General features: G+C 35.7%; 1 protein-coding gene across 10 annotated transcripts; it reads right to left on the minus strand.

Annotated features, from left to right (window-relative positions):
* Positions 1-1,307: 1,307 nt before the first annotated feature.
* On the minus strand, positions 1,308-25,484 carry Znf207 (zinc finger protein 207). Of its 10 annotated transcripts, XR_012438683.1 has the most exons (15): positions 25,295-25,484; positions 23,757-23,883; positions 21,205-21,343; positions 20,333-20,500; positions 20,041-20,116; positions 19,507-19,554; positions 18,365-18,435; positions 16,144-16,301; positions 15,028-15,120; positions 13,810-14,052; positions 12,756-12,915; positions 12,315-12,498; positions 12,015-12,097; positions 9,264-9,318; positions 1,308-5,202 (listed from the first exon to the last, which is right to left on the minus strand). XR_012438683.1 is itself a non-coding variant. In XM_020159115.2 (13 exons), the coding sequence occupies exons 1-12, from the start codon at positions 25,333-25,335 to the stop codon at positions 12,338-12,340; spliced, it is 1,485 nt and encodes a 494-aa protein (XP_020014704.1). In that variant the 5' UTR covers positions 25,336-25,484; the 3' UTR covers positions 11,646-12,097; positions 12,315-12,337. The 10 variants fall into 10 exon arrangements, 5 of the variants coding, with proteins under 5 accessions (XP_020014704.1, XP_020014703.1, XP_073902465.1 ...); XR_012438685.1 differs by lacking the exon at positions 12,015-12,097 and having other exon boundaries at positions 1,308-5,199; XR_012438684.1 differs by lacking the exon at positions 12,015-12,097.

Genomic DNA, 25,484 nt, shown 5'->3' on the forward strand with positions numbered 1-25,484 from the left:
CACAGTGTAAATTTCAGAAAACCAACTTTGTCCAAACCTTTCCTTGGGGGTATTTTTTTTTTTCACCTATTGGGCTTGAACTCAGGGCTTTGCATATGCTAATGCAAGCACTCTACTACTGAGCTACATAGAGACTCTGAAAATAGTCTTAAGGGTTCTTCTCAGTTCTTTCTAGATCTTCAATAAACATTTCCTAAACAAAGGTCTTACAAATAAGGCATGAACTCAGCCATGTTTCTTATAAAACGTTCCAACCATTGCCTTCTCTCTGTTCTTCTCACATTGAGTTAGCACCCAATGATCAGCCACAGAAATTCATTGTATATTGAGTTGCTTTGAACCAGGTTTCTTCTTCTTTATGATGCCTTTATCATCCACCTTCAATCAATCTCAGATTACCTTTTACTCACAAATTAGAACTATGTACTACTAACTAGCACTAAGTCCTTTTATTATTTATAAATTTATATTATGGTACCAGAGATCAAACACAGGGTCTCTCCACAGCACTAGGACCTTTATAAGGACTTCCATTAGAATAAAATTCACATTATAGTGTAACTTGTTCTCCAATCACATCACACATCCTCTCATCCACAATTCAGATGTCATTTTTTTCCTTCCTCCAAGATGACATATTTTTCCTCATGGTCCCTGCATTATTTCATCTACCTGAAATACTGTTACCTAATAAAACTTTTTTTTTTTTGTGGTACTGGGGTTTGAACTCAGGACCTACACCTTGAGCCACTCCACCAGCCCTTTTTTGTGTCAGGTATTTTCGAGATAGGGGCGTGAGCCAGAGGCGCCTGGCTTTAACAGAACTTCTTACAAAGGATGGCTTCCTACATCCTCAGTTCCAAGAATCCCCTTGTAGCCCCATTATTTCCACTAGCTTGACACTAGCTAGTACAGGTGCACAAAATATTTAGTGAGTATTTACAAAATGCCAGGCCACTCACTGTCTTTATTTTACTTAACTTTCCATAAGCCTCATTTGAAAAGTAACTTGTTCAAGGATTTGTAACTAGTATATGATGGAAAAGCAAGGATTTTATTGCAAATTCTGATTTTAGGCTTACTCTAAATCACTTAGTTCAACTTATCTATCCAACTTCAATTTGCATTTTATCACACAAGCATCATACCCACACTAATGTGCTTTTACTCCCTGTAGGCATTGTGTATTTGTTAAGAGTAACTGCTTTCTAATTCCCAGGGCATTCTCAGGACAGCTGATGTTAGATTATTCATTCTCAAGATAAACTCTTCTGGACACAAATTAATAAAACAAGCTCAGACAAGAATCATAAATAATGAATAGATTTTATTCATGTTTGTATATATCAGGCAAAAGCTTATTAATGACAGATAACTACCTGTTAGCTCCTCCTAACAAAAATCTGCCTTTAAATAATGCAAAAGCAGAAGTCAATTTTTTGAAGAAAACAAACTAAATTATCATTAGGAAAATAAAGCACCATTCTACAAATGGTAGCTTTGACTTAAATGCTAGCAAATATCCTCAGACCACTTCAAAAATGAAACAAAAAAACCCAATGCCCTTTTGAGTTCTCATTTGATTATATGGTTGCAGATACTAATTAATGAACATCTCTGCCCAAACCCTACCACTAGACCAAAAAAAAAAAAAAAAGTATATACTATATAAAGGTGGACCTTGGTTTCATTTCTTTTGCACAAACTTTCAGCTATGTAACAAGGAGACACATCAAGGTGACAAGATGCCTGAGTATTACTCATGCAAACAAATTCCATTTTAAAATAAGCTCCTACAAAATCTGAATTACAGCTTTAATGCTGCTGAAACTTAAAAGCTAGTATTTAATCACAACCTTCAGTAAGCTCGTTTAGTTTCATGCAAATGCCATTACACAGATTTCTGCTTAATCCTACACATGGACTGTATCTTCTATTTGCATGTTTTGTTTAAGTCCTTACAATCATATACCTCAAATAATTTGGCATTTCATTTCTTGCCAGTACAACTGAAGCTTGGAATAAAGTCTAGAGATGAAAGAGGTTCCCTCCTCCTTCCTACATCCCTCCAGGATTTTATATCACGTTACAAAATAATGCTGGACTAGTGCGCAAAGAATAGAAATAATCTTCCCTGGTGTACAAATTAAACATTTTTCATTGTAACCGCTTTTTGTTATTTATTTTTTGTTTAATACATGGGGGGTAGAAAACCCCAAACGTCAACTTTTTCCCCTTAATTAAAAAAGCCCATTTAAAAATCTCCACAAATGCAAACCAAGAATTGGGATTAATAACATTTCACTACTATGAAGATTCCTACAATGATCCAGAAAATATAAACAAAACTTTTTCCATTTTGATCAGCTGCCTATTGTCAGTTTTAACTGGAGCTGAAAAACAGAAGCCAAATGTCATTGTTATTTTAAAAAACATCATTTAAGTAATTCTTGAAAATACTTTCTCAAACAGCCACTTACTTCTACCCTGAAAAAACTCTGAAATATAAGAGTTAGTTAAAACACCACACAAGATAAAAATTACAAAAAAACCAACCAGACAAATGTGTAAGGTGCAGTTCAGTTTAATCACTGTATGCACAAATATGGAAAAATGTTGACATGTACATTAAGTCCAAAGGAGATTCAAGATTTCTAAACATCTTAAACTATGAAAATTTGGCTACTTAACTCTTATTGCTACCACATGCATTCAAAGTTACATACTTACCCATTTTTCACTGTCTGCTTATCCCTGCTAGGAAAGGACAGTTCCTTAGAAACTTACTTCACTTTAAATCTTAAAGACATAAATTGATCGATGGGGGAAATGTAAATATTGTACAATTTAAGTCTGACTGGAGTTGTCACTTCAAATCCCACCCCCAATAATATATTCTAATAAATTTGTAAAAAAATAATTTTTTCTAAAAAGACACAAATTGCGGGACCATACTTTGTTGAGAGCTTATCTAGAATAGATTGCTGAACACACTCAGATTATAAATTACAGATTTTAGAAAATTATCATTGTTTATACTAAAACACATCGTAAGTTGACTACTGAGTCACAACAGAGACAGTACATAATGGTATTATTTAGGATGTGGTTAAAACTAGAGGGAAAGAAATTCTTATTTTACACAGATTAACAATACAAGAGGGCATTAAGTAATAAATATACTCAATGGCTCACTTTCACTGGTAAACATTAAGTCCCAGAAATCAATACTTCTAACCCAACATTTTTTATGCAGAGTTAAAAGTGATTTAAGGATACTTGAAAAAGTTCAAGCCTTAAAGAAAACCATTTAAGAAATTTGTATGACCAATTTTTGCAAATATTCCTTCACTCTAACCACAACTTAATTGCTCATAAATTACTGCAATAACCACTTTAACAAGAAAATTGCTCTGGTAATTTAATTTTGTATCTACACAATGTGGGAACCAAAAGCATTGAGAAAAGCCTTTTGGCTGTCAACTAAAATCTTAAACTTTAATCAAAGATTTTCTTACATGCTACGATACAGTTTTGAATAAAATTATCCTACCTCATCAAAAAGAAATAATTTGTTAAACATTTTTGTATTTATACTTTGTAAGGAAAGTCAGAAGAAAGTAAACCAGCAGTAGTAGGGAAATGTGTGGTGGTAATCACTGTAATATCCAGATTTAGTATGTATTACCCCAAGAGTTACAGAAATTTAAGACTGCTCACCTCTTTTGATTACTTTTCGATTTCAGTTAATTTTTATAAAGTAAAAATGTGACACATACATGTATAAAATAGTACTCACCAGAAAGGATGGTTTAAAGGATAACCATTTCCACTGTATCTATGCCATTTCTTATACAGATTAAACTGTGAAAGGCAATGAAACTTACACTCTTGGGCAATTTTGTATTTTAAAAAGTGGGTATCTCATATGTATTTCATTATCAGTTGATATAGTTACAGAACACAAGATGATATATTTTCAGGATAGCTCATCACAATTAAGGTAGAGAAGAAGCTGCCACACATTCTAGTCTAGTATCAATGCTACAGTGGAAGAGTGGTCCAGGCTTGTAGAAACGAAGGTGCATTCTTTATTCCTCCCTCCTCAGTGTTTTCAGTATCAATGAAAAAAACCACAATATTTAAAAGTTAAGAAAAAAATCTCAAGAACTGTTCAAACAATGAGCTCTGGTAGAACAAAAAATACCAAAAACCTTACTATATCCTTGTCAACTTATTACATCCCCACTGTCCCTCAAAAAGATTACATGAGAAACTGGATAGGTTTCTGTTTTTTAATGGACACGGTCTCACTATATATAGCCCAGGCTGGGATCCTCATGCCTCTACCTCTTGAGTGCTGGGACTACGGGCATGCACAACCATACCTGGTTCTGGTTAGGTTTCTTGATGGGTAGTCAGCTTTCATTTCAGTATTAAAAAGTAAGGTCTGTTATTCTTAGATCAAAGTCAAATGAACCCAGCAGTACTCCAAAATAACAAGTTATAGTTTACAAAGATGGACAAAAAATGAGTATTATTTACAAGTTACTGAAAACATCTAAGATCAAAAAAGCAGCATAAAAATATTTTCTAGCTTGTGATTAAGACACCATTTTTCATTGCTAGAGGTGAGGAAAGGTGTACCCCCCCCCACTTTTTTTTGCAGTGCTAGGGATCAAACCCATGGCCTCACATAAGCAGTCTACCACCCCAGCCAGGAAGGTTTCTTTTTCTTAGATTTACTTATACTGTACAAAGATAAAAAGTGACAGAACCACCACCGAGTGGCTTAAGTAGAAGACCCTGGACTCAAAGCCCTGGACTCCGGCCCCACATTATATACCAAGAAGGGCAGAGTCAACGGAAACATTCCCTTTATCTTTTCTGCACAACATTATCTAGTTAGGGTGAACCACAACCAGATATTAAAGGAGCAGTATTACACCATTATTACAATGGAGGTTAGCAAACCTAGAGCTACTCTGGCCCAAGTATGAGTGTTTTGCAGTGTCCAATGGCTCTATCAGTTATACTCACATTTAACTAACTGCACAGCGTTCTTCCTTGTGTGGGTTATATGGATATGTTTGAAAAAAAAAATAGGAACATCAGGTACTTACAGATTAAACTAACCTGTACTGGCAGGGCTGTGGGATTTTTCTTCTCTACCAGTAAGTAGCAAATGCTGAAATTCTGCTGCTAGTTAACAAAAACACAAATTGTATTAAACTGAGGAGTTCAACCCAAAGTTTAAAAAGTCAATGTGCATTTAATTTCCTCAGAGCCTGATAGCAATACACTTAAATTTTTTCCTAAACTTAACAAAAATTATCTTACACTGGCTATTAATCTCAAGTGACATTAGGATAATGAGCTAGCACTGAGTATCTCTTGAAAATAGCTCAATTCTAACATACTGCAGTATGTTAATCATACTGGAAATTCTAGGTGCCCTAAAAGGAGGGAGGCATATATTAAACATATTTCTAAAATACATGGACACACTGCCCACAAAGGGAATGGGAATTTTTAAAAGCTTTTCATTCAGTTTCCATAAAATTTAACTTCATTTGATTGGAGTTTTCCAATTTTAAAAACTTGAGTTAAATATTCTATCATTTCTTCTTAAAGTACACTAACAAGTTAAAAGGCAAGGAGGGACTGGCTCAATAAATAGATGTCCCATGTTTCTGATTCAAAGTTACACAAACTGTAAAAACTCTTTTCTTGGCCTACTTGGTAGTTAAACAGCCTGGGAAACAATACTGCAAATCTTATTTACTCCTCTGATTAATGTAGCACTAAACTATTTATGTATAAAATATTAATTTTAACCAAAATAATGTGAAACCTCAAAAATAAAAAAAACCCAGCAGAAATACTATTTTTCATTACATTTAAGGTTGAGTCTAAAATCACTATACAAAAGTCTCTCTCAATCAATTAATTTATGTGTAATAAACTGGGGAAACATTCTTCATTCTTCTTTTTCTTTTTTTGGTGTTGGGAATTGAATCCAGGGCCTCGTAAATGGTAAGCATGAGCACTACTATTTATAACTACACCTCCAGCTTCATTCTTCATTTTTATCCAAGTTGGGCATCAAAATGAATTTCACTGATAGTTCCTCAAATTTAACATGAAGTGAAAACATACAGTTTTGTTTTTTTTAACCGTAAATTAAAAACAAGACAAACAAAAAGACACTGTAACAATGTCAGAGGGCATGGAAATGCCAACAGAGGACTTTTTACAAACACAGCAATACACAAATTCCTGACCAAAGGCACAGCACATTACTGAAACTGTGCCCTATAGCCATACACACCACTGTAACATTAAAACAATGGCTGGAGTCAAAGTAGTCAATTGTTTATCTCCTGTTAATTTGATTAAAATTAAAACATGCACAATTACATATTCTTATATGCACCCTAAAGAAGTTTCCATCTAGTAAGTCTTGAATATACAATACTCGATTTGTTTCAAATGGAAATAGTTCTAATTTGCTTCAAGAAGACCTTTTAATCTGTAAAATTCTACCTCAATATTACTTTTACACCCTACTTAATAAAACACATTTTGCCCTGAAAATATGAGACTCACTAAAGATTCAAAGAGAAAAGACAAAGAAACTTTCAAACTTAGTTTCAAACTATTACTGTCCAGAGTTCAGAGAAAATGAAAAGACATTCCTTTTAGGACTGAAATATTATGCAATTACAGAGCTCAGAAGAGGCAGTATTTATGAAAAGCATTTCTCTCCTGAGCCTCACTGAACAGAATTTTAAAAAATGCTACTTTGCTACCTAACAAAAATGCTAAGAACATTTTAAAAGATGAATGCTTTAAGGCATCCCATAAGTATGTACAATTACATGTCAATTTTTAAAAATGGTGCCAAAAATAAATTCAAAGTTTAACTTAAAAACACATGGAAAAGTTTATAGGAAACAAAAACCTAAGTTCTGCTTCCCCCAGTTCTTATGCTTTCATTTAAATTAAATCCATAATAGGGATCTATTCAGAATGCTTATGATACTATGATTTTGAAAATTCACCCAATTCATAAGATTTTAAGTACTATAATGCATGACTATACACAGCATTTTAAAAGAAAGCGCTATTTCCCTAAGAAGTATCTAGAGAAGTATCACGTGAGTTCTTTACAAGCCCAAAAGATTTTTTAAAATGATTTGGATGACAGAAAACAAAATACTAAGAGGAGTTAAAAGTAAAAGGAGTAACCTTATTTGTCATGATTGTTACATGGGCGGTTAGGAGAAATTTTTGTTTTATTTAGTTTGGCAGTCCTGAGGTTTGAACTCAGGGCTCGGTGCTCGTGAGGCGGGTGCTCTACCATTTCAGCTATGCCTCCAGCTAAAAATCCAATCTTGTAACTTAATCTGTACTTTTGGAGGCCTCTTTCATAAAAGTTACAATAAAACAAGTTTCATTTGGAAGAAGGTACAAAAATCACTCAGTATTTAGTAAGAAAATACCATCTTCTTAAAAAGACATACCTGATAATTATTTAAGAAAATAAAGGGTACAAGTTTAATATTTCCTTATCCTCTAAGTGACACAAGTGTTGCATGTATCTAATTGCATCAACTTACTCAAAATTTTATCTCAGTAAGGTGACTTCAACATTTTCTTTCATTAACCAAGTTTACCAGTGACATTATGGATACCTGAAAAGTTACATAACTCTCAAAAGTGTGTTTGTCTGAGTGACAGAATTACAAAGATTAAAAAAATACACCTTAAATTAGGTATTATCACCTTCAACAAAGTGTGCCACCATCAGTAAATCCCTTCCCCACCCTCAGTACTCAATAAAAGCCTATTCTCTCCTCATGGGGGAGAATAATAGAGGAGGTAAATCTAAGATACACGGTAAGCACATATACAAGTATCACAATTCATCCCCCTGCACATTATCTCCTAATAAAAATTATAAGCAATAAAATCAAACAGCTTCAAGATACTTCAGTACATGGGAGAGTAATGAGTGCAAAATAAAACAGATCTCCAATCAGGCTTAAAATGTGTAGTTACTAAGTCAAAAAGTATTCCAGTAAAATAGTGTCATGGAAGCAACAAAATTCTTTTTTGTAAGTATTAAAATCTTAATCGATAATTCAGTTACAGTTAAATGTGTATGTTCTAATTATACAAGGCAAAATTTGGAACTCATTTTATACAGTTTTATGCTTCCAAGAATGAAAACCACAAAGAAACAATCTTGGGCTTGTAAAATGTTGTCCTGTGTGTCAGCTTATTGTTCAGAAGAAAATGCTGTCTGGATAGGACAGTGGCTCAAACACAAGAAGGAATAAACACATTCCAGGTTTGTATTTTGGCCTCTTTTCCAATTTCCTCTTTATCCCCCCTACAACAGACACACATACATACAACTTTTTCACCAAGTAAAAGCAAGTTTTAGTTGAAAACAAACATAGACATTACTCATGTGTGCCATTTTGCATAAAATACTGTTGAGTAAAGGCTAAAAATGAATTTTAAAGTAATCATTCCACACCAGTTTAATAACCAAATGACCCAATTTCAGTTTGGCTACCTGAAAATTAGTAATCTATCCATGCTGACAGGTCTGTAACACTCAAAACCTCTTTATTGTATTGCACCTATCATCTACACCCACATACACCACACAAGCACACACGACACACCACCTTCCCACTCTTCACAGGGCTCTACATTAACATTTGCTCTAGTGTGGTGAGATTTTAAAATATTAAAGATCACAAGCATTTTCAGATGACCTTTCTGCCTTCACGCTCAATGCATAAGCTTGGGATTAAGAATACAGTGTTTTCAATACCCCGTGCCATTTTAAGTTAAAACTTATCCATGAAGTTAAATGTAATAGTTTGAGAAGAAAATAACAAGTACGATTTTCCTAGAAGTGAAGAATTTGAATGAACCATTTCATGCCTCCAAATCAAGACCAATAAATTGTCAATTTACTAAGTGTCAATGTATCAATACAAGCTTTACTGAGGCTATCAAATATTATGCAATATAACACAAATTACTTTCTGTTTATATTTATTAACACCACAGTCAAACGTGAATATTAATATAGAGCCTTCTCTGCCAAAAGAATATAAAAATCCTAAATTTAATTAAATTTAGGGGCCTTCACCAAACTTGCTGCAAGTTTGGGGACATAAATATCCAACAGCCATAAAGCTGTGAAAGCCCCTATAAGGAATAAAATAAATCCCACTTGCCTCAGACTGAACAGGGCAACACTGAGACTCAGCCTCAGCCTGTCCTATGGCAGGGCTATAGGAAGAAAAAAATTTTAATTTTAGAAAAACATTACCGAATTAATTAAAAAGACATGCATTAAAAAAATGTTTAAAAATCCCAATGATCAAGCAAAGCAAAGGAAAAAGAGCAGCTCTTTTTGTCTACCACAATTACATTCTGAGACCATACACATTTTTGTTGGGAACATCCCCTCTTAAATAAGTTTAATTAAACCAACTTTTAATTCAATATGTAACTTGATCAGTGGAATACATATTCTCCCCAAACCTAATGGCCTATGTGTGAGATTACTAAAATACTAAGTATTCAAATCATATGATTACACAGCAGCCACTCAAAAACTGACCCTCATTTGCTGTTCTCATTACTATGATCGATAGTAAAACTTACAAATAGAAACTAGTGCCAGACAAAATGTTGAAGCTGTTTTGTTTTGCAAAAAAGGATGATGTAAGAGTGGACAAAGTTCCCAGCCCTACTAATCTTACCACCTCCTTAATGATGGTAACCACAGTGCCCATCTAAACATACCACATTCCAAAAGTAGACCTCTATGAGGACACTTGAAACCCACTTTGACTCAACTTGACCTGTTAAAAAGGGTAAGTCAAAGTAAGAGTTTTTTACATAATTTGTTCCACTCATGTTTCAACCATACTATGGACCCCAGAAGCAGTTAGGTAAGAAGTATATTCTAGAAGCTTAATTATACTTGGATGCATGCAAAAATTTATGCTAAATGGGCACCACCTGAGCCACAGAGCTACAAAGGAGAAACCATAAGCTTTAAGTTTTTTGAGTGCCACGCATAAAACTTTCAATAAATCTTAAATTTGAATCTTACCATTTATTAAAAAAATTGGTATTTTCTCACTTCAAAGAGCAAAAAACCTTGTTATACAAGATTGGTGCTCTTTACCTAAAATGTAAACAATGCTTTACATAATTTCTGAAACACATCTACTAACAAATTTAGTTTGTTGGTAAGCCGATACCTGAAATTCTTGAGAAATGTGGTTTGGGGGAGCATTTCATATTTAATAATTCTAAATTTAATCATGCTATTTTTACCTTAGTATTTTTAATGCAGATTTTTCTTTGGCAGTATGAAAAATATGCTGCCATAACTAAGAAGTACATACATATTCCAAAACTACTTAGACAGGCAGGCATTCTTGTGTGAAGAGGTATGGGACACTTGGTTGCTGGCAGAAAATAATGTATTCTTGGTAACATGGATTTTTTTTGTTCCAAACCATGGAATTTTTTTGTACCTCAATGGTACCAAAGCAGAGCAGGCATTAAAATCAGTGAAGGGGTGGGGAAGCAAAAAAAAAAAAAAAAAAAATCAGTGATGCAAAATACCAAATTTAAAATAGCTTTCAGCTCTTAAAATATTTCCAACATTTCATTTAAGTGACTTTTACCCATCACGTAAATACATTCTTCTGTAACGAGTAAAACATTTTTCAATGCATTTTCCTACAAAATTAAAAGCCTTTTCCCTTATAATTTCAGATTTCATGCCTTTTATATCAATTAAAGAAATGTCACCATTTTCTTAAAAACCTTAACATTATTTAGAAAAACTCAATTTGAGTTCATTATATTGGCAATTACGTTGTATAGATCCTGTGACATTTAAATAATCCTAAAACTACCGTGGCAAAAGATCAGAAAAATGTCCAAAAAGTCAATGAAACCTACTAGTGTAAAAGACTTGCAACACAAAATACTAACAGCTATTATTTCCTACAGTTGTCTGTAAGAATACAGTAATATTCAAAATTTCCAAGATGAAAATTGTAGCAGTAAAACTATCTAGGTTTAATAATAGAAGATAACTATCTAATCAAATGAGTAATATAACCTTCCAGGAATCTAATAAAATTAAAAATTACCAATCCTGTTACCCATCAAACCATCCATTTAAGAGGCACATACACCAACCCATTAAAAGCATGAAAAACTATTACTGCATGCACCTAAGCTTCTAGACATTAGCACCTGAAAAGATTCTGAGGTCCATGCAGTACTGATTTCTCTTAAAATATAATCAGAAGGAAGTAACTGGGTCTGGCACTAGGCTCTAAACATCTCAGCAGGAAGGATGAAGTATTAGGGTTCACATTTTTAAATACCTATGACATCTGATGACAGCAAAGGATGTGGAAAGGTGACACACTATAAAGATTTATACCCATTATGTAATGATTCATATGCATCTCGTTTTTTGTTAACTGAAGCATTAACATATAATTCTATATATACCACTGCTTAAAACATGCAGCTAAGAAACAATCTACAACTCAAAAACAGAATCCAATGATATATCAAAATTGCATTGGTAACTATAAATTTTATTATGTGGACATCTACTGTGGCATGCATCTGTACAAACCTTTCAGGCAGTGGTCCACAGCTCAGTTATCAATAAAAAGGCATAAATTTTTCTCTCATTTTATTACAATGAAGTTTAACAGTACAGAAAAGTCACATGACCGTGGTGGGTCAGATTTCTTAAACCCTGCAACACGAGGAATTCTAAATACATTAAATATTGTTACACATTCAGACTTCCAACGTACAGGTACTTGGAAACAGTTACAGCCCTCACCAAGCTAGGTTGGGGACATGAAGTCCAACAGCATCTGAAATGCTGTGAAGGCATAACTTTACAAATAGCAATGTAAGCTTACAGAACTTGCCTTTATTAAGGTGGTATGTTCATGTAATTCCAGCGCCTTCACAATTTAACGAACCAAATTTACTATACTTCACTTCTAAAAACCTAGATGAAACATGAAAAAGAAGCCATACAGTATAAATTGCAACTTCAGGAAAAGTTCCTGCTTTATTATTCCAAATAATTTTTCCCATGTAAAATAAATGTCCAATAGTTCCTGGTATGTGGGAAGATAATGTTTGTTAAAGTCACAATGAAGCCTTATTGACGGAAGCTTGGCTATATAAACAGCACAAGTTGAGAAAAGGTTTAATCTCCAAACCTATTAGACTGGATGAAGTAAGATCAGTAACGGCCACCTTGCGACATTACAGGAGGTCTCATTCCCATTGGAGGTCGAGGAGGCCCACCTTGGTAAGGTGGCACCATCGGCGGTCCCTGCCCATATGGTGGCATAGCACCAGGAAGATAACCTGGCATGCCTTGATGATGACCACCATACTGACCTAAAAAACACATTTAAAACACAAAAAATGGATTAAGTTGGTCTATGCCTACACTTATTTGAAGCACAATGTCTACTGCAGATATACTTAATAATATTAACTATACTCAGAAAATCCAGTAAGACAGAAAGCAAAAAACAGTAATTCATGCATGGTACTTTTAAATCAATGTATTTAACAATACATATGTAGACACAATATTTAACATTATGTATGAATGCAGAGTAAATATGATAAACAAAAAAAAAGAGTAATACCATGAGGTGGCATTGGGGGTCTCATTCCTTGCTGCTGTGGGATGCCTGGCTGCGGCGGCATCATACCCCCAATTGGTCCAACTGGTGGATTACCGATTGGGGCTTGTCCTGGTCGAGGAAGATTGCGTTGGTATTTAGGTAACTGTGCCCGTCTCTCTTCCTAAAAATAAAATAAATACAACATTAAATACATAAGGCGGAGGGGCTCATTAAGCATAAAGTAAAGCATCTAAAATACTTATTTTAAAATTTACACTTACTTAACAGATTACTTCTGTTCTCACACATCAGTCCAATTACTTAAAATCTCCATGTCTGAAAACGACCTCACCTATTTTTATACTTCAATGGGGGCAAGCAACTTTATAGGAATTATATGCTGTGGGAAGACGACCTATGTTTGGAGCCAGGGTCTAAATAGCAAGCTCTGTCTTATAAGCAAATAAAGAATTATTTAAGTATTGTTATCAAAATTCTAAGTATTTATTTTTTAATAAAATAAATTCCTTTATATGGGCTTCAAGAAGTCTTCAGCCTCTATTATTATACTCAACTGTTTTCTCAATAAGTACACAGAAAATCATGTCTAGCTAAACTGATTTTTAATGAAGAAACCAACTTACAATCTCATTTCAGAAATAGGCCAAAGGGGAGCATCTAAGACCAAAACATGCAATATTCATTCATCATGCTAGTTATTATTTTATCATCTCTTTAAAAAAATCAGCTGGGCGCCAGTGGCTATGCCTGTAGTCCTAGTGACTCAGGAGGCAGAAATAAGAAGGATGGTAGTTCAAAAGAAACGTGGACAAATAGTTCCACAAGACCCTATCTCAAAAAAAAGGCTGGCAGAACGGCTGAAGGTATAGGTCTTGAGTTCAAGCCCCAGTACCGCAAAAAAAGGAAAAAAAAAAAATCAGAATAGTAGACCACTTGGGAAGCATTACATCAGATGATAAAAACACCCAAGTACAAATTAACACCTTTAAAACAGATAGGCTGCTAAAATGGTTTTTGATCAAATGCTGCAAGCACAAAAATGTAGATTACTTACCAGTGATATATCCTCATCTGGATGGATCAACTTACTGGTTGCACTGGTGGTTGTAAGTGTAGCAGGCTTACTTGTTATTGAAGCTGCTGGTTTTGCTGCAGTACTATTTGTTGTACTAGTGGTTGAAGCTGTAGACTGTGTATAAGCTGGGAATGTAGGCTTTGGGGGTTCTGTAGTTGTTGCAGGAGTACTATTTAAGGGCTTGAAATCTGTACCAACAGGTCCTTGGACAGCTGCCTGAGCCTATAAAAACATAAACCCTCATCAATGAAACTTGAAAACACCAAGTTGAGTTTATCTATCAGCAGACTAACTTAAAAACAAACCAACATGAAATAAGGGACCAAACTTCAAATGAAACAAAAAGTTAACAGGATAAACAGACAAAAAATTAAAGAAAAACCGTAAAAAATATCAAAAGATGCTTGTTTGAAGTCACATCACAGCAATGGAAACAAGAAAACCGTGTATGTAACTTCTCAAATGTCTTCACCTCCTCACCAAATGCTTAATTTAAAATTCTGAAATACAGAAACCAGAATACCTAATGTTATCTACCGTCTTGAATTATTTAAAGTAATCTTTAAAGCAACTTAAAAAAAAAAAAAAAAAAAAAAAAAAAGCTAAGCTAAAAATTACAGAATAGCAGAGTTTTAAAAAACTCCAGCTTCTAACTATAACATAATACTGTCCAAATCAGTAATGGCTGGAAGACTGTCTTGGTCAAAGGATTAATTCAGAAGACTCTTTTAATTAAAAAAAAAAAGTTACTAGTAACAAATGAGTTACATTTGAGCTTTGTCCCCACCCCAAATAAAACACTTTTCATAAATCTAAAACACCAAAAATTTCAACTTTAGAACCAAATGCAGAGTGCTAAAATTTCCTTATATAGGATACGATGTATTAAATAGCATAATTCAAAATAGCTTGACCATGCATCAGGCTAACCACTGGCAGCTATAATGCATTTACTGCTCACATGCTTTTAACCCTTTAGAACCATAAGTAGTTTGGGGGTAATTTGGGGTTTTGTGGTTTTTAGTATGAATTCAGATTTTTCAAATACCATTTTGTTTTTGATTAATACTATTAATTTTATCTTTAAAAACTAAACAAAATACATCTTTTTTAGAAAAAATTTGGTTTTTATGTAGGGTCCAAAGGGTTAAGTTATAAAGCCATTTTAACAATTTTAAACTGCAACTTCCTGCGTACTTGTGCTGTGCTAGGAAACAGAGCTTTAGAAGATGCAGACAGACTTTCTGAATTTGATGAAGCTGTACTTGAGCTTGTTACAGGTGTCCCCATCTGTAGCATAAAAGAAAGGAAACAATGAAAAGTCTCCAAACAAATGGGTAAAAATAAGCCATGTGGCAGACTTTAGTACAGACTGCATTTTTGTAAATGCAAATTTTAATGCAATCAAATGTCAGTTAGAGGCAGTTAATGCATTTACATTAAATATTAAAGTATAAGCCTCAAAAAAACCGTTTTTAAAATTTTATACCAATAAACCTAGTTAGCCATAGTTTTTTTTTCTAAAACTAATAAGCTTTGTATTGTATTTCATGAATGATACCTTAACTTTAGAGTAAGAATTCACTGATATTAACAGTTTAATTCCATTATCAATGACTCTCCAGAATAGTTTTGCCAAGTTTAACAGCTCTCAATAAACAAAATTCCCACCCACCACAAAAGTAGAAGTATGCATGCTAAGGCATATTAAAAAGTCGTATTTTCAATTCAGCAACCACAAACAGGAATACTGACAAAAGAAAACATCTATGGAATATTCTAAAAAAATTTTGATTTTCTTAAATACATTTAATTAATTCTAAATGAATCTGAAAAGAACAAAGTTTTCAGTCATTATGTGGTACACTCTATGTAACAGAAGCATGTTTCAATCATGTTTTGGAAAAAGCTTTCAAAGTTCTGAAGGAAAACAAGATCACTAGGAGGATAATTTTGACTGGGTCAAAGGCCATTAAATGATGCCCTTCCAATGAAAGCACAGCATAATTTATCATGGTTCTCAACTAGAGAAGCACACAACAAAAAGTTTTGCTAGTCTTAAGGATTTTCATGTTTGGCTTTGGACTCACTCCATTCATCATGCAGAAGGGAAAGGAGGACCTCTAAACATTATGTATTTAAGTCCCTAGAACTTCAATTTTCACTTCTGGTTACACCACAGATATGAAAAAAGTTAACATGCTTGAGTCCATTTCATCTTTTATGAATACAGGAATCCAAAATGTGTAAACATGGAAAAGGGCACGACAGTGTATTTTATTGTGCACTCCTTTTTCAGGAATTTCAACTTACCTGTCCAGCACTGGGGAAAAGAGGTTTAGTAACTGGAGGCTGTGGAGCAGGTACTGTTGCTGTTGGTGCAGGTGGTCTATTAAGAATACCTGGTGCTGAAACAGCCTGTGCTTGAGTCATTGGAGGAATTCCAGGACGTGGAACAGGTGGGGGCATACCTGCAGCAAAAATATTGGGGGAACTCAGTCAATAAAACACTTAGTTCAGAAAAAAATGATTCTACACAACAAAGTTACTAGTGACTGACTCACTGATGAACAATTCTAAAGTCCAAAGAACTTAGGCATTTCCCCTTGCAATAATCATGCCTCAAACTTTCCGTTCCTTTTTATCACTTCACAATTTGACAAGGTGGAAAATATCATTAAGCCCCATATATGTGCAAAACAATAATTAAGCTTACTGACACTATTAATTTAGCAAATGTCTTCAGAACTGTAAGAATTACTTCGTTCAGCAAACAAATCCTTTAAATATTCACTGGCTGCTAATTCAATGAAAATAAAAACATTAATAAAATCATACAATAACATGACCCATTTCCCCAGTCATTCCTTTGAACACTTGAAAAAAACTTTCCTAAAAACCACTACTAGAGTATTCTTTAAACTTCCTTAACTTTTACTTTCTCTTACCAAATGAACACAATTATTCTGTATTCTTTTAAATGCCCACACATATCCCAGAGCATAACATGTATGGAGTTATTTTCTATAAATTATTGGCTGCTCTGGCACGATTCAAATTTTGCTGCTGCTTTATTATTCCTAGGTCCTTTTACACTAACTATGGTAAATCCTTCTAAATATGTCAGGGTTTGCAAACCAAATGTTCTTGAATAAAAAGCAAGCCAATCAGGCTAGGAACCAGTGCCTCGTGCCTATAACCTTAGCTGCTTGGGAGGCTGAGATCAGAAATGTGGTTTGAGGCCAGCCTGGGGAAACATTTCATGAGATTCCATCTTCAAAGTAACCAGAGAAAAATAGACTGGAGGTATGGCTGAAGGATTAGAGTCCCTGCTTTGTAAGGAGAGAGCCTTAAATTAATCCTAGTCCCACCAAAACAAAAAAAAAAAAAAAAAAAAAAAGAGAGAGAAAAGAAAAAGCAAGACAATCAACTGAGAGCTTCAGGTGGCACATTTACATAGCAAACCAAATCCCTTTCCCTATAAAGTGTTCTCCCCTTCTTTGTTAGCTTAACAAGTCAATATGCTTATTTCCTAGGTTCTCTCACAGAAATCTATTTCCAGGGCTACAAAGCTTCTGGAAAAGTTCTTTACTTTCTAATAAAAGAAAAAGGATAATACATTGCTGCTGACCTCCTCTAAGTCATAACCATGAGTGCTATTTCTGAGGGAGAAAAGCTGCAAAGGCTAACCAAATGAAATATTAAAAAACAATAGATTTTTGACTGCCCTAAGTCACAGATTCTACCATTTTTTGTTGAATGAGAGAATACTTACATTATTTACTATTTTGTTATCACTTTGTCTAAAAAATTCCTAACAAATACTACATTCTTAGGTACATGAGAAAGGATTTTGTTTTTTTTTTTTTTTTTTTTTCCTTTTTTTTCCGGTGCTGGGGACCGAACTCAGGGCCTTACACTTGCCAGGCAAGCACTCTTCCACTGAGCTAAATCTCCAACCCCTCTTAGGTACATGAATTTCAGTGCATAACCTGTGACTTTTTTTGTTTTCTTCACATTATTTTTACTATTTGGGTTTTTTTTTTTTTAGCAGCACTGGGGTTTGAACGCAGGGCCTCATGATTACTCTTACTGCTTGAGCCACTCCTCCCCCAGCCCATAGAGTTTCTTTTGACAGTATCACACTTTATAAAAATTCTGCAGGGAGCTGGTGACTCACGCCTGTAATCCTAACAACTCAGGAGGCAGAGATCAGGAGGATAGCAGTTCAAAGCCAGCCTGGGCAAATAGTTCCGTAAGACCCTATCTCAAAAAAAACCCTTCATAGAAAAGGGCTGGTGGAGTGGCTCAAGGTGTAGGCCCTGAGTTCAAACTCCAGTACTGGAAAAAAAAAAAAAAAAAAAAAAGGGCATTACAACATTCCTCCCGTAATTTTAGAAGGAATTTTCCAACCTATGGAAAGCTGAAAATTACATTGCACCCCTACTTATAAACTACTTTTTAAAAAACTTAGGAATAAAGCCCTATTAGGAAGAACTCCTATTAAGAGAAAAATTGTTTTAACACATCATACCTGGTGGCATACCAGGCATCAGAGGTGGTATTCCAGGTCCAGGTGGCATCATTCCACCCATTGGCATCATTCTATTAGAAAGCAAATTTCAAGAAACTAATGTTAATTAACAGTATAAACCATGAGAAAATATTTTGGCTACATTCTGAAACAACACCAGATAAAATTCTTTAATTTGACCTCAATACTGAAATTGGTTAAGCTAAAAGAAACAAGCATATACTACAGTAATTCTACCAAAATAAATACTCTGAATACCAGAAAACTCTTTGGTCTACCAGTAAAGGGGAGGGAGGAACCAGTCTTTCTTGAAAAAACAGTCACTGAGAACAACTACTGCTCTCTTTAATATGTATAAGAGGTCTAATATAGGTAAACTTGAAAAATATCAACACAGATCATAACTAAAATTTTTTTTTCTAGTTGAGATTTTTCAGAAGAAAATATTCAATGTATATTGTGGAGTAATAATTTTTGTTGGGGAGGAACAAGGACTACCACCAAAATTAGTCAAAAATAAACCTAAAATAGCTATCGAAACCTAAACCATGACTTAAAAATATAGCCCATGTTTATTTTCTTTACCCTAAAAAAAGCTCACCTTCAAATATCAGTGTCCAATTCACTGTGAAAGTCTGTCAGCTTGATTTAGAACATTTTTTGTTGCTTTTCTGTATTTTTTGGTTTTGTCGGGGGATTGAACTGATGGTCTTGTGCATGTTAAGCATGTACTCTACTGCCTCGCCCCACAATTTGGGATTTTTAAAATCAGAAGTGCAACTCCTATATATAGATTCTAACTAGAAAAAAATTCAATTACATTCCATAATAAGGCACAGTGTAATCTAGCAAAAGAATATATACTTTTTAAAAAATTAAACACTACCTCTTAAAACGTCTCATTTTCAGTAGTTTGGGGAAAGAATTTGCACATTTAGAAAATGCTTTATTTAATGAGTCTATTTCCTCACTATGTTTTAAATCCCTCTTTTAAGAGAACTGTGCAAGCTTGCAAATTTTAGAAGTTTTAGTGAGGAAGGTTAGAAAATTTCTGAAGCCAACTGAATAGTTATCATCAAACACACACAAAAAATGACATTATGATTATACCTCCTGAATTACATTATGAATGAGATGCTTACATGTTTTCACCGCAAAATGACTGGGTGTATTTTCTCTGATGATGCAATCTGTGAAAATGTATGACAAAATCAAAATCTAACTGTGATTTTCAAAATACAGTGGGAAAGTGTACTGTATACCTCTCATATCCAACAATATTTAAGTAGAAGTGATGGGCACCTCAGATTCAGTTTAGTTTTTGATGCTTCAATAAATCATTAACAGAGTTTGGTTCTTTTCAAAACTACAAAGTGTGATGCATATTTCCGAATCTCAGAAATTCAAATCTACAATCAACTACTTCAATTACAGCAAATGCAATTGAAGCAGATGGTTGCCTACATACATTCTAAAACCCAAAATCTATTCTCAGTGGCAAATTTATACTTTAAATTTTTTGACTGACCCCTTAACCAAGAAAAACTTAAGACTATAAGGCCCATACCTTCCAGAAGCAAAAAAATGCAGCGTAACATTTAATTCATGTAATACCCATGTTGAAAAAAAGATCATTGCTAGGCACAAGCCCACAAACCAATTAAAAGTTTTCTTACCCAGGTGGCATTCCTGGCATAACGGGGGGCATTCCTGGCATCAGAGGAGGAACACCTGGCATTAATGGAGGTATGCCTACAAATAAGAATTTCAATTAAAAAATTACAATTATAAGTTAAAGCATTAAGTGGAAGAAAGTAATACTTTTGGGGGGGCGGGGAAATCCAGTACTGGGTATTGCCAGTCCAGTGCTTTATCACTTGAGCCATACCCCCAAGTCCAGAAAGTAATAGTTTAGCTCCCTATCAATAAATTCCTCAATATTAAATTTTCAGAAACCTCATGTGCTACCTGGAGGCATTCCTGGTGCTCCTGGGACTGGTGGTAGTCCTGGTTGCACCATTGGTGGGATATAACCTTGTTGAGGTTGAACTGGCTGTGGCTGAAATGAAGTTGAGGCTGCAGAGTCATCATCATCATATTCATCAGAATCATCTTGTTGCTTCTTTTTTTGACTCTCTGCCAAAAAAATTTTTTATGGAGGGGGTATAAAACCTAAACAACTTTAGATATTCAATAAGTACAATATTTGATTAATACTCTTCTTCAAATGTTCCGTCACTCTATATTAAACAAGGTTAACATTCTTTCCCTATCCTATAAAAGTAACAAATGATTTAAACAATAGCTGTTTCACCACAAAAGGTTAAGCTGCGACAAACACATTTTACCTCTGTAAAGCTTTACAAAATAAAAAAATCTGTAGATGGCGAACAGTTTCTACCATTTGTACTGTGCATGGCCTCAAATTCCAAGTCAAACACCACCACTAAATAATTAACAGAACTCAAAATATGAGTCAAGCATGGTACTTCACAACTGTAATCTCAGTTACTCAGGAAACAGTAAGATGATCTTGACTTGGAGGTCAGCCTGGGCAGCACAGTAAGATCCCCTTAAAAAAACTAACAACAACAACAAAATCAGGTGTAGTGGCACACATCTATTAATCCCAGCACTCAAAAGCTCAGGCCAGAGAATTCATAGCTCCAAGGGCATAATGGGCTACATACCAAGAGCCTGTCTCAACAAAATATCAAATTGGGGGTGGGAGGAATTCTGAATAAATTTATTATCTACAATTAAATTTATGCTTAAAAGTAGTAGTACTCTCACAACTGTGAAGCCCTATTTTTAAAAAATAATACATCTGAAAATATTACCTTGTGTTTTCTGTTCAAGAAGTCGCCGCCTTTCATCCATGTCTTTTTCTGGAATACCTTCCATACCATATATTTCCAACTCTATGTCTGTTCTTCCAGGTATTGCATTTGGTACAGCATCTATTGTCTCTTTATGTACCTAATATTTAGAAAACAAACTCTCATTAGATGTATAAGATGACCTCCAAGCCTGAGTTCACTCCACCTATACAGTAACTAATTCAAGGCTTGTTTTTAGCATTAAATAAAGTAGTATATTTGGACTAGTGGTGTGGCTCAAGCAGTAGAGCACCTGAACTAAAGTGGTAGAGCACCTGCTTCATAAGCACAAAGCCCTGAGTCAAACCCCAGTCCCACCAAGGCTGGGGGAGGGGGGGGGACAGGACGGGACGGGATGGGACAGGCACTCTTATGGCTTGAGCCACTCCACCCACCCTCCTTTTTTTTGATGGTCTTTTTTCAAGACAGGGTCTGCATAACTATCTGCTTGGGGCTTGGTTTCAAAACATGATCCTCCTGGTACCTGCCTCCTGAATAGGTAGGATTACAGGCATGAGCCACCCCAGGTTATCATTTAATTTTAACTGCCTGAATTAAATACAATAAACAAGTAGTTCTACCCAAATCGAAGACATTCCAAGACTGAATTCAGATTTTGAGACTTGACAATGGTAGGGGTCAAACCCAGGCCCTAATACAATAACACAAGCTAGGCAAGTGTTCTATCCCTGAGCTATACCCTCAGCGTAAACATAACCTTGTATTAAGACAAATTAGGGAGAAGAAAAAATAAAGGAGCAAGAATATAGCTCAGCGGTAGAGCACTTGCCCAGCCTATGTGATGTTTTGAATCCAACGCCCAGCATTTTGGGGGTAGCTTCCTAAGAAAAGATCTTTGAGACAAGCCTGTACATACAAAGAAAATTACATTTAGCTGGACACTGGTGGCTAACGCCTGTAATCCTAGCTTCAGCTAATCGGAGGCAGAGATCAGGAGAATCGCAGTTCGAAGCCAGCTCCAGGCAAATAATTCAAGACCCTATCTTAAAAAACCCAATACAAGAGCGGCTCACTTGATAGAGCACCGGTCTAGAAAGTGTGCGTGGAATTCAAACCCCAGTGCCACACATGCAAAAAGTTACATTTTTATAATTAACATCACCTGTAACTGATGCTTAACGTTTCCATTGTAATGATTAATGCCACTATTTCTGAATCTATTAGGTGACAAATGAAGGAGATTTTTAAGATGTTTGCTGTAAAATACTAGAAATTTAGGACATTTTTTTCTCACTGTATACTTTTGCCAGATTAAATGTTTTTAACTCTTAAACTTGGCTATCTTTGGCTCATATTGTAATATCACACGCACATGTATGTGTGTGTATATATATATATATACATACATGCATATACATACGTGTATGTATAATTGAAACCTCTCACTATCCAATCATCAAATGACTCATGAAACCCAGATAATATTAAATGAAATAAACTGCCAAGCCAGATGCAGAGTAGGGTGTGCCTATAATCCCAATTACTCCAGAGACTGAGGCAGGAAGACTGAATTCAAGGCCATCCTGGACTTCAGTGAGACTCTTCTCAAATAGAAATATTATACCAACAAAGAAATACAGTATCATTTCAAAAAGGTCTATGGGAATAAGCCTAACCACAAGAGACAGACTGTAACAAATAAATCTTGCAATGGCAGGGATGTGCGTGTGTATGTATATACAAATACATATACATATATTTTTAGTAAAATTTATCACAATAGACACTTCCTTCACCAGCAAAAAAAAAAAAAAAAAAAAAGCTGGTGGAGTGGCTCGAAGTGTAGGCCCTGAGTTAAAGCCCAGAACTGCAACACACACACACACACACACACACACACACACACACACACACACACACACACACACACTCACACACACACGGGGGGGGCCCCCCCGCACTGGCAGAGTTGCTTAAGACATACACCATGTGCTTAGCAAGTCTGATGCCCTGAGTCCAAACCCCAGTCCCACCAAAATTAAATTAAATTAACAAAAACAAACTTCATAAACACCAAAAGTGAATATATCTTCTTGTAGCTATAGAACAGATTCGGGGGGCTGGTATGTAGCTCAATAATAGAGCTTGTGCTTAGCATATTTGAGGCCCTACATTCCATTCCCAGCACTGGTACAGAGACAGAGAGACATAGTTACCTTGGTTATGTCCACAGCCCTTTTTGCTTTTAGTTTGTGTAAGAGGGTCTCATGCTTTTTGCCTACAGCAGGGCAAATGCAATACTCCCTCCTGCCTAGCTGGAATTACAGAAATGCTCCATCACGCCCAACCTGTTCTTTGAGATAGGGTGTCACTTTTCGGGGGGCTGGCCTCAACCGTGGACCCTCCCATCTCCATTTCCTGACAGTTCTGAGTTTCTTAAGCAGACTGACTATCTTATCTACTACAATAAATTACAAAAAAAGGCAAAGACTAGATTATTCATGTTGTTATCAAATGACAAGGGTACAAAAGTAAACAAGAAAAATCCTTACCTGCATACAATGAATAGCCAAGCCTGGTCCTGTGTATAATTTCTTATGACATATATGGCATTTAAAATGCTTTGCTTTTTGGTGCTGTATGAGAATTTTTTCATCATCAAAATCTCTATTACAATACCTGATCAATATTGTTAAGGTACAAACGCACAGTAACTGATGGTGTGTGTTGTGTATGCCTGTCTACAGACAGTAACGGGTGGGAGGCTGAAGCAGGAAGCTGTTTGAGCTCAGGAATTCTAAGAGAATGTGGGATTAACATTAAGACATGGAACTTTTACCTAAAATCCGTTTTTTGATAATTACGCTGATAAGGATTGCATTTGACATGTAATTTCCTAGAAACCCATTTCTCTTCACATCCCTCCCCCTAGTAAACGGCAATACTTTGTGAAATTCTTGTTTGGCAAAAATGTTGGGTGAAATTGCTTTTGTTCAGTACATTTTCAAGTGCGCAGGGAAAGGGTTGCATGATAACTCTGTATGAAAATTAACTGAAATTTCAAGACAGAATTAGATAAAAATATTCGAAGTATTACAAATTCACCACGTGGATTAACTTCATGGCAAATAACACCCACACACCATTTCACGCTTAACAATCCACAAATTTGTTTACAATTTCTTATTAGTTTTTGCCATCAGGGGACGCAAACTCACAGGTGGGTTAAATCTACAATACTGAGAACTAGTCCATTACTCAGACTTTCCCATAAGTAGGTATCAAAAGACGTGGCCAATTTTGCTACTTATAACAAAACGCAGCTCTACGGCTAATCGTTCTTAGATACTAGACCGTAAATAAAATCAGTTTTCACGTCAAGTATGTTAACGCTTTTGGGAAAAGTATTAAAAAGGACGCCACGTTTTAGTAAGCTTTCCTTTCTAGTAAGTTTTTTTTTTTTTCCCCAAGTCCTGCCAGGTTGGGCAACAGAAAGGAGAAACTGCACGCACTAAGAGAACGCTTCCTGAAGATTAAGGCGCCCGGGGTGAGACAGGAAGCCAGGTCTCCGTCACCCACCCCCCGGCGGTGGGGGAAGGAAAGGGGAATGGAAACGGTTCAAAGCCGGGCTTAATTTAACTACAGCACCTAGTCTTTAATTTTAAAAAAAGGAAAAAGTGAGTGGCTGACGCTGCAAGCTATTCCCCAATCCTCCACGCAGGCAATTAGCTATTACACTAGCAGAAAGTCCCTCTGTTGGAGCGTCACCAAAACAACGGCAGCAGGAGAGTCCTTAAGGGACTCTGCCCTTGGTGGAGGGGTCCAGGCCGCCTCCTAGTAGGCACCAAACGAGGTCCTCAAGAGTCACGAGTCCACTCCCCCAATTCACATAGCCTCTCGCCCTAGAAAGCCCATTTTCCGAGAAGCCCTTCCCGAGTCCCAGCCCAGCCACAGGAACAGCCACACCGAGGCCTACAGCCCGAAGCCGCCCCCCATCCCCCGCCCATAGGCCCAATCCAGGCCGCCCAGTACCAGTCTTCATCAACCGGCAACACCAGCTCGGCCTCGACTTCCAGTCCACAAAGGATACCAGCACCACGGCTTCAGCTGCTTCTTCTTTTTGCGACCCATGACTGCGCTCTACCGACAAAGTAAAAAGGAGGAGAAAAAAGAAGGAAAAAAAGCGAGGAGAAAAATCGCCCGCTTTTCCGACCCAACGGCCACACCGCGTCCCACAGGAAGCCGACACAAAATGGCCGACAGGCTCGTTCGCTCTCCGC

The sequence above is a fragment of the Castor canadensis genome, chromosome 11 (assembly GCF_047511655.1).
Source record: "Castor canadensis chromosome 11, mCasCan1.hap1v2, whole genome shotgun sequence".
Taxonomy (NCBI): Eukaryota; Metazoa; Chordata; class Mammalia; order Rodentia; family Castoridae; genus Castor; species Castor canadensis.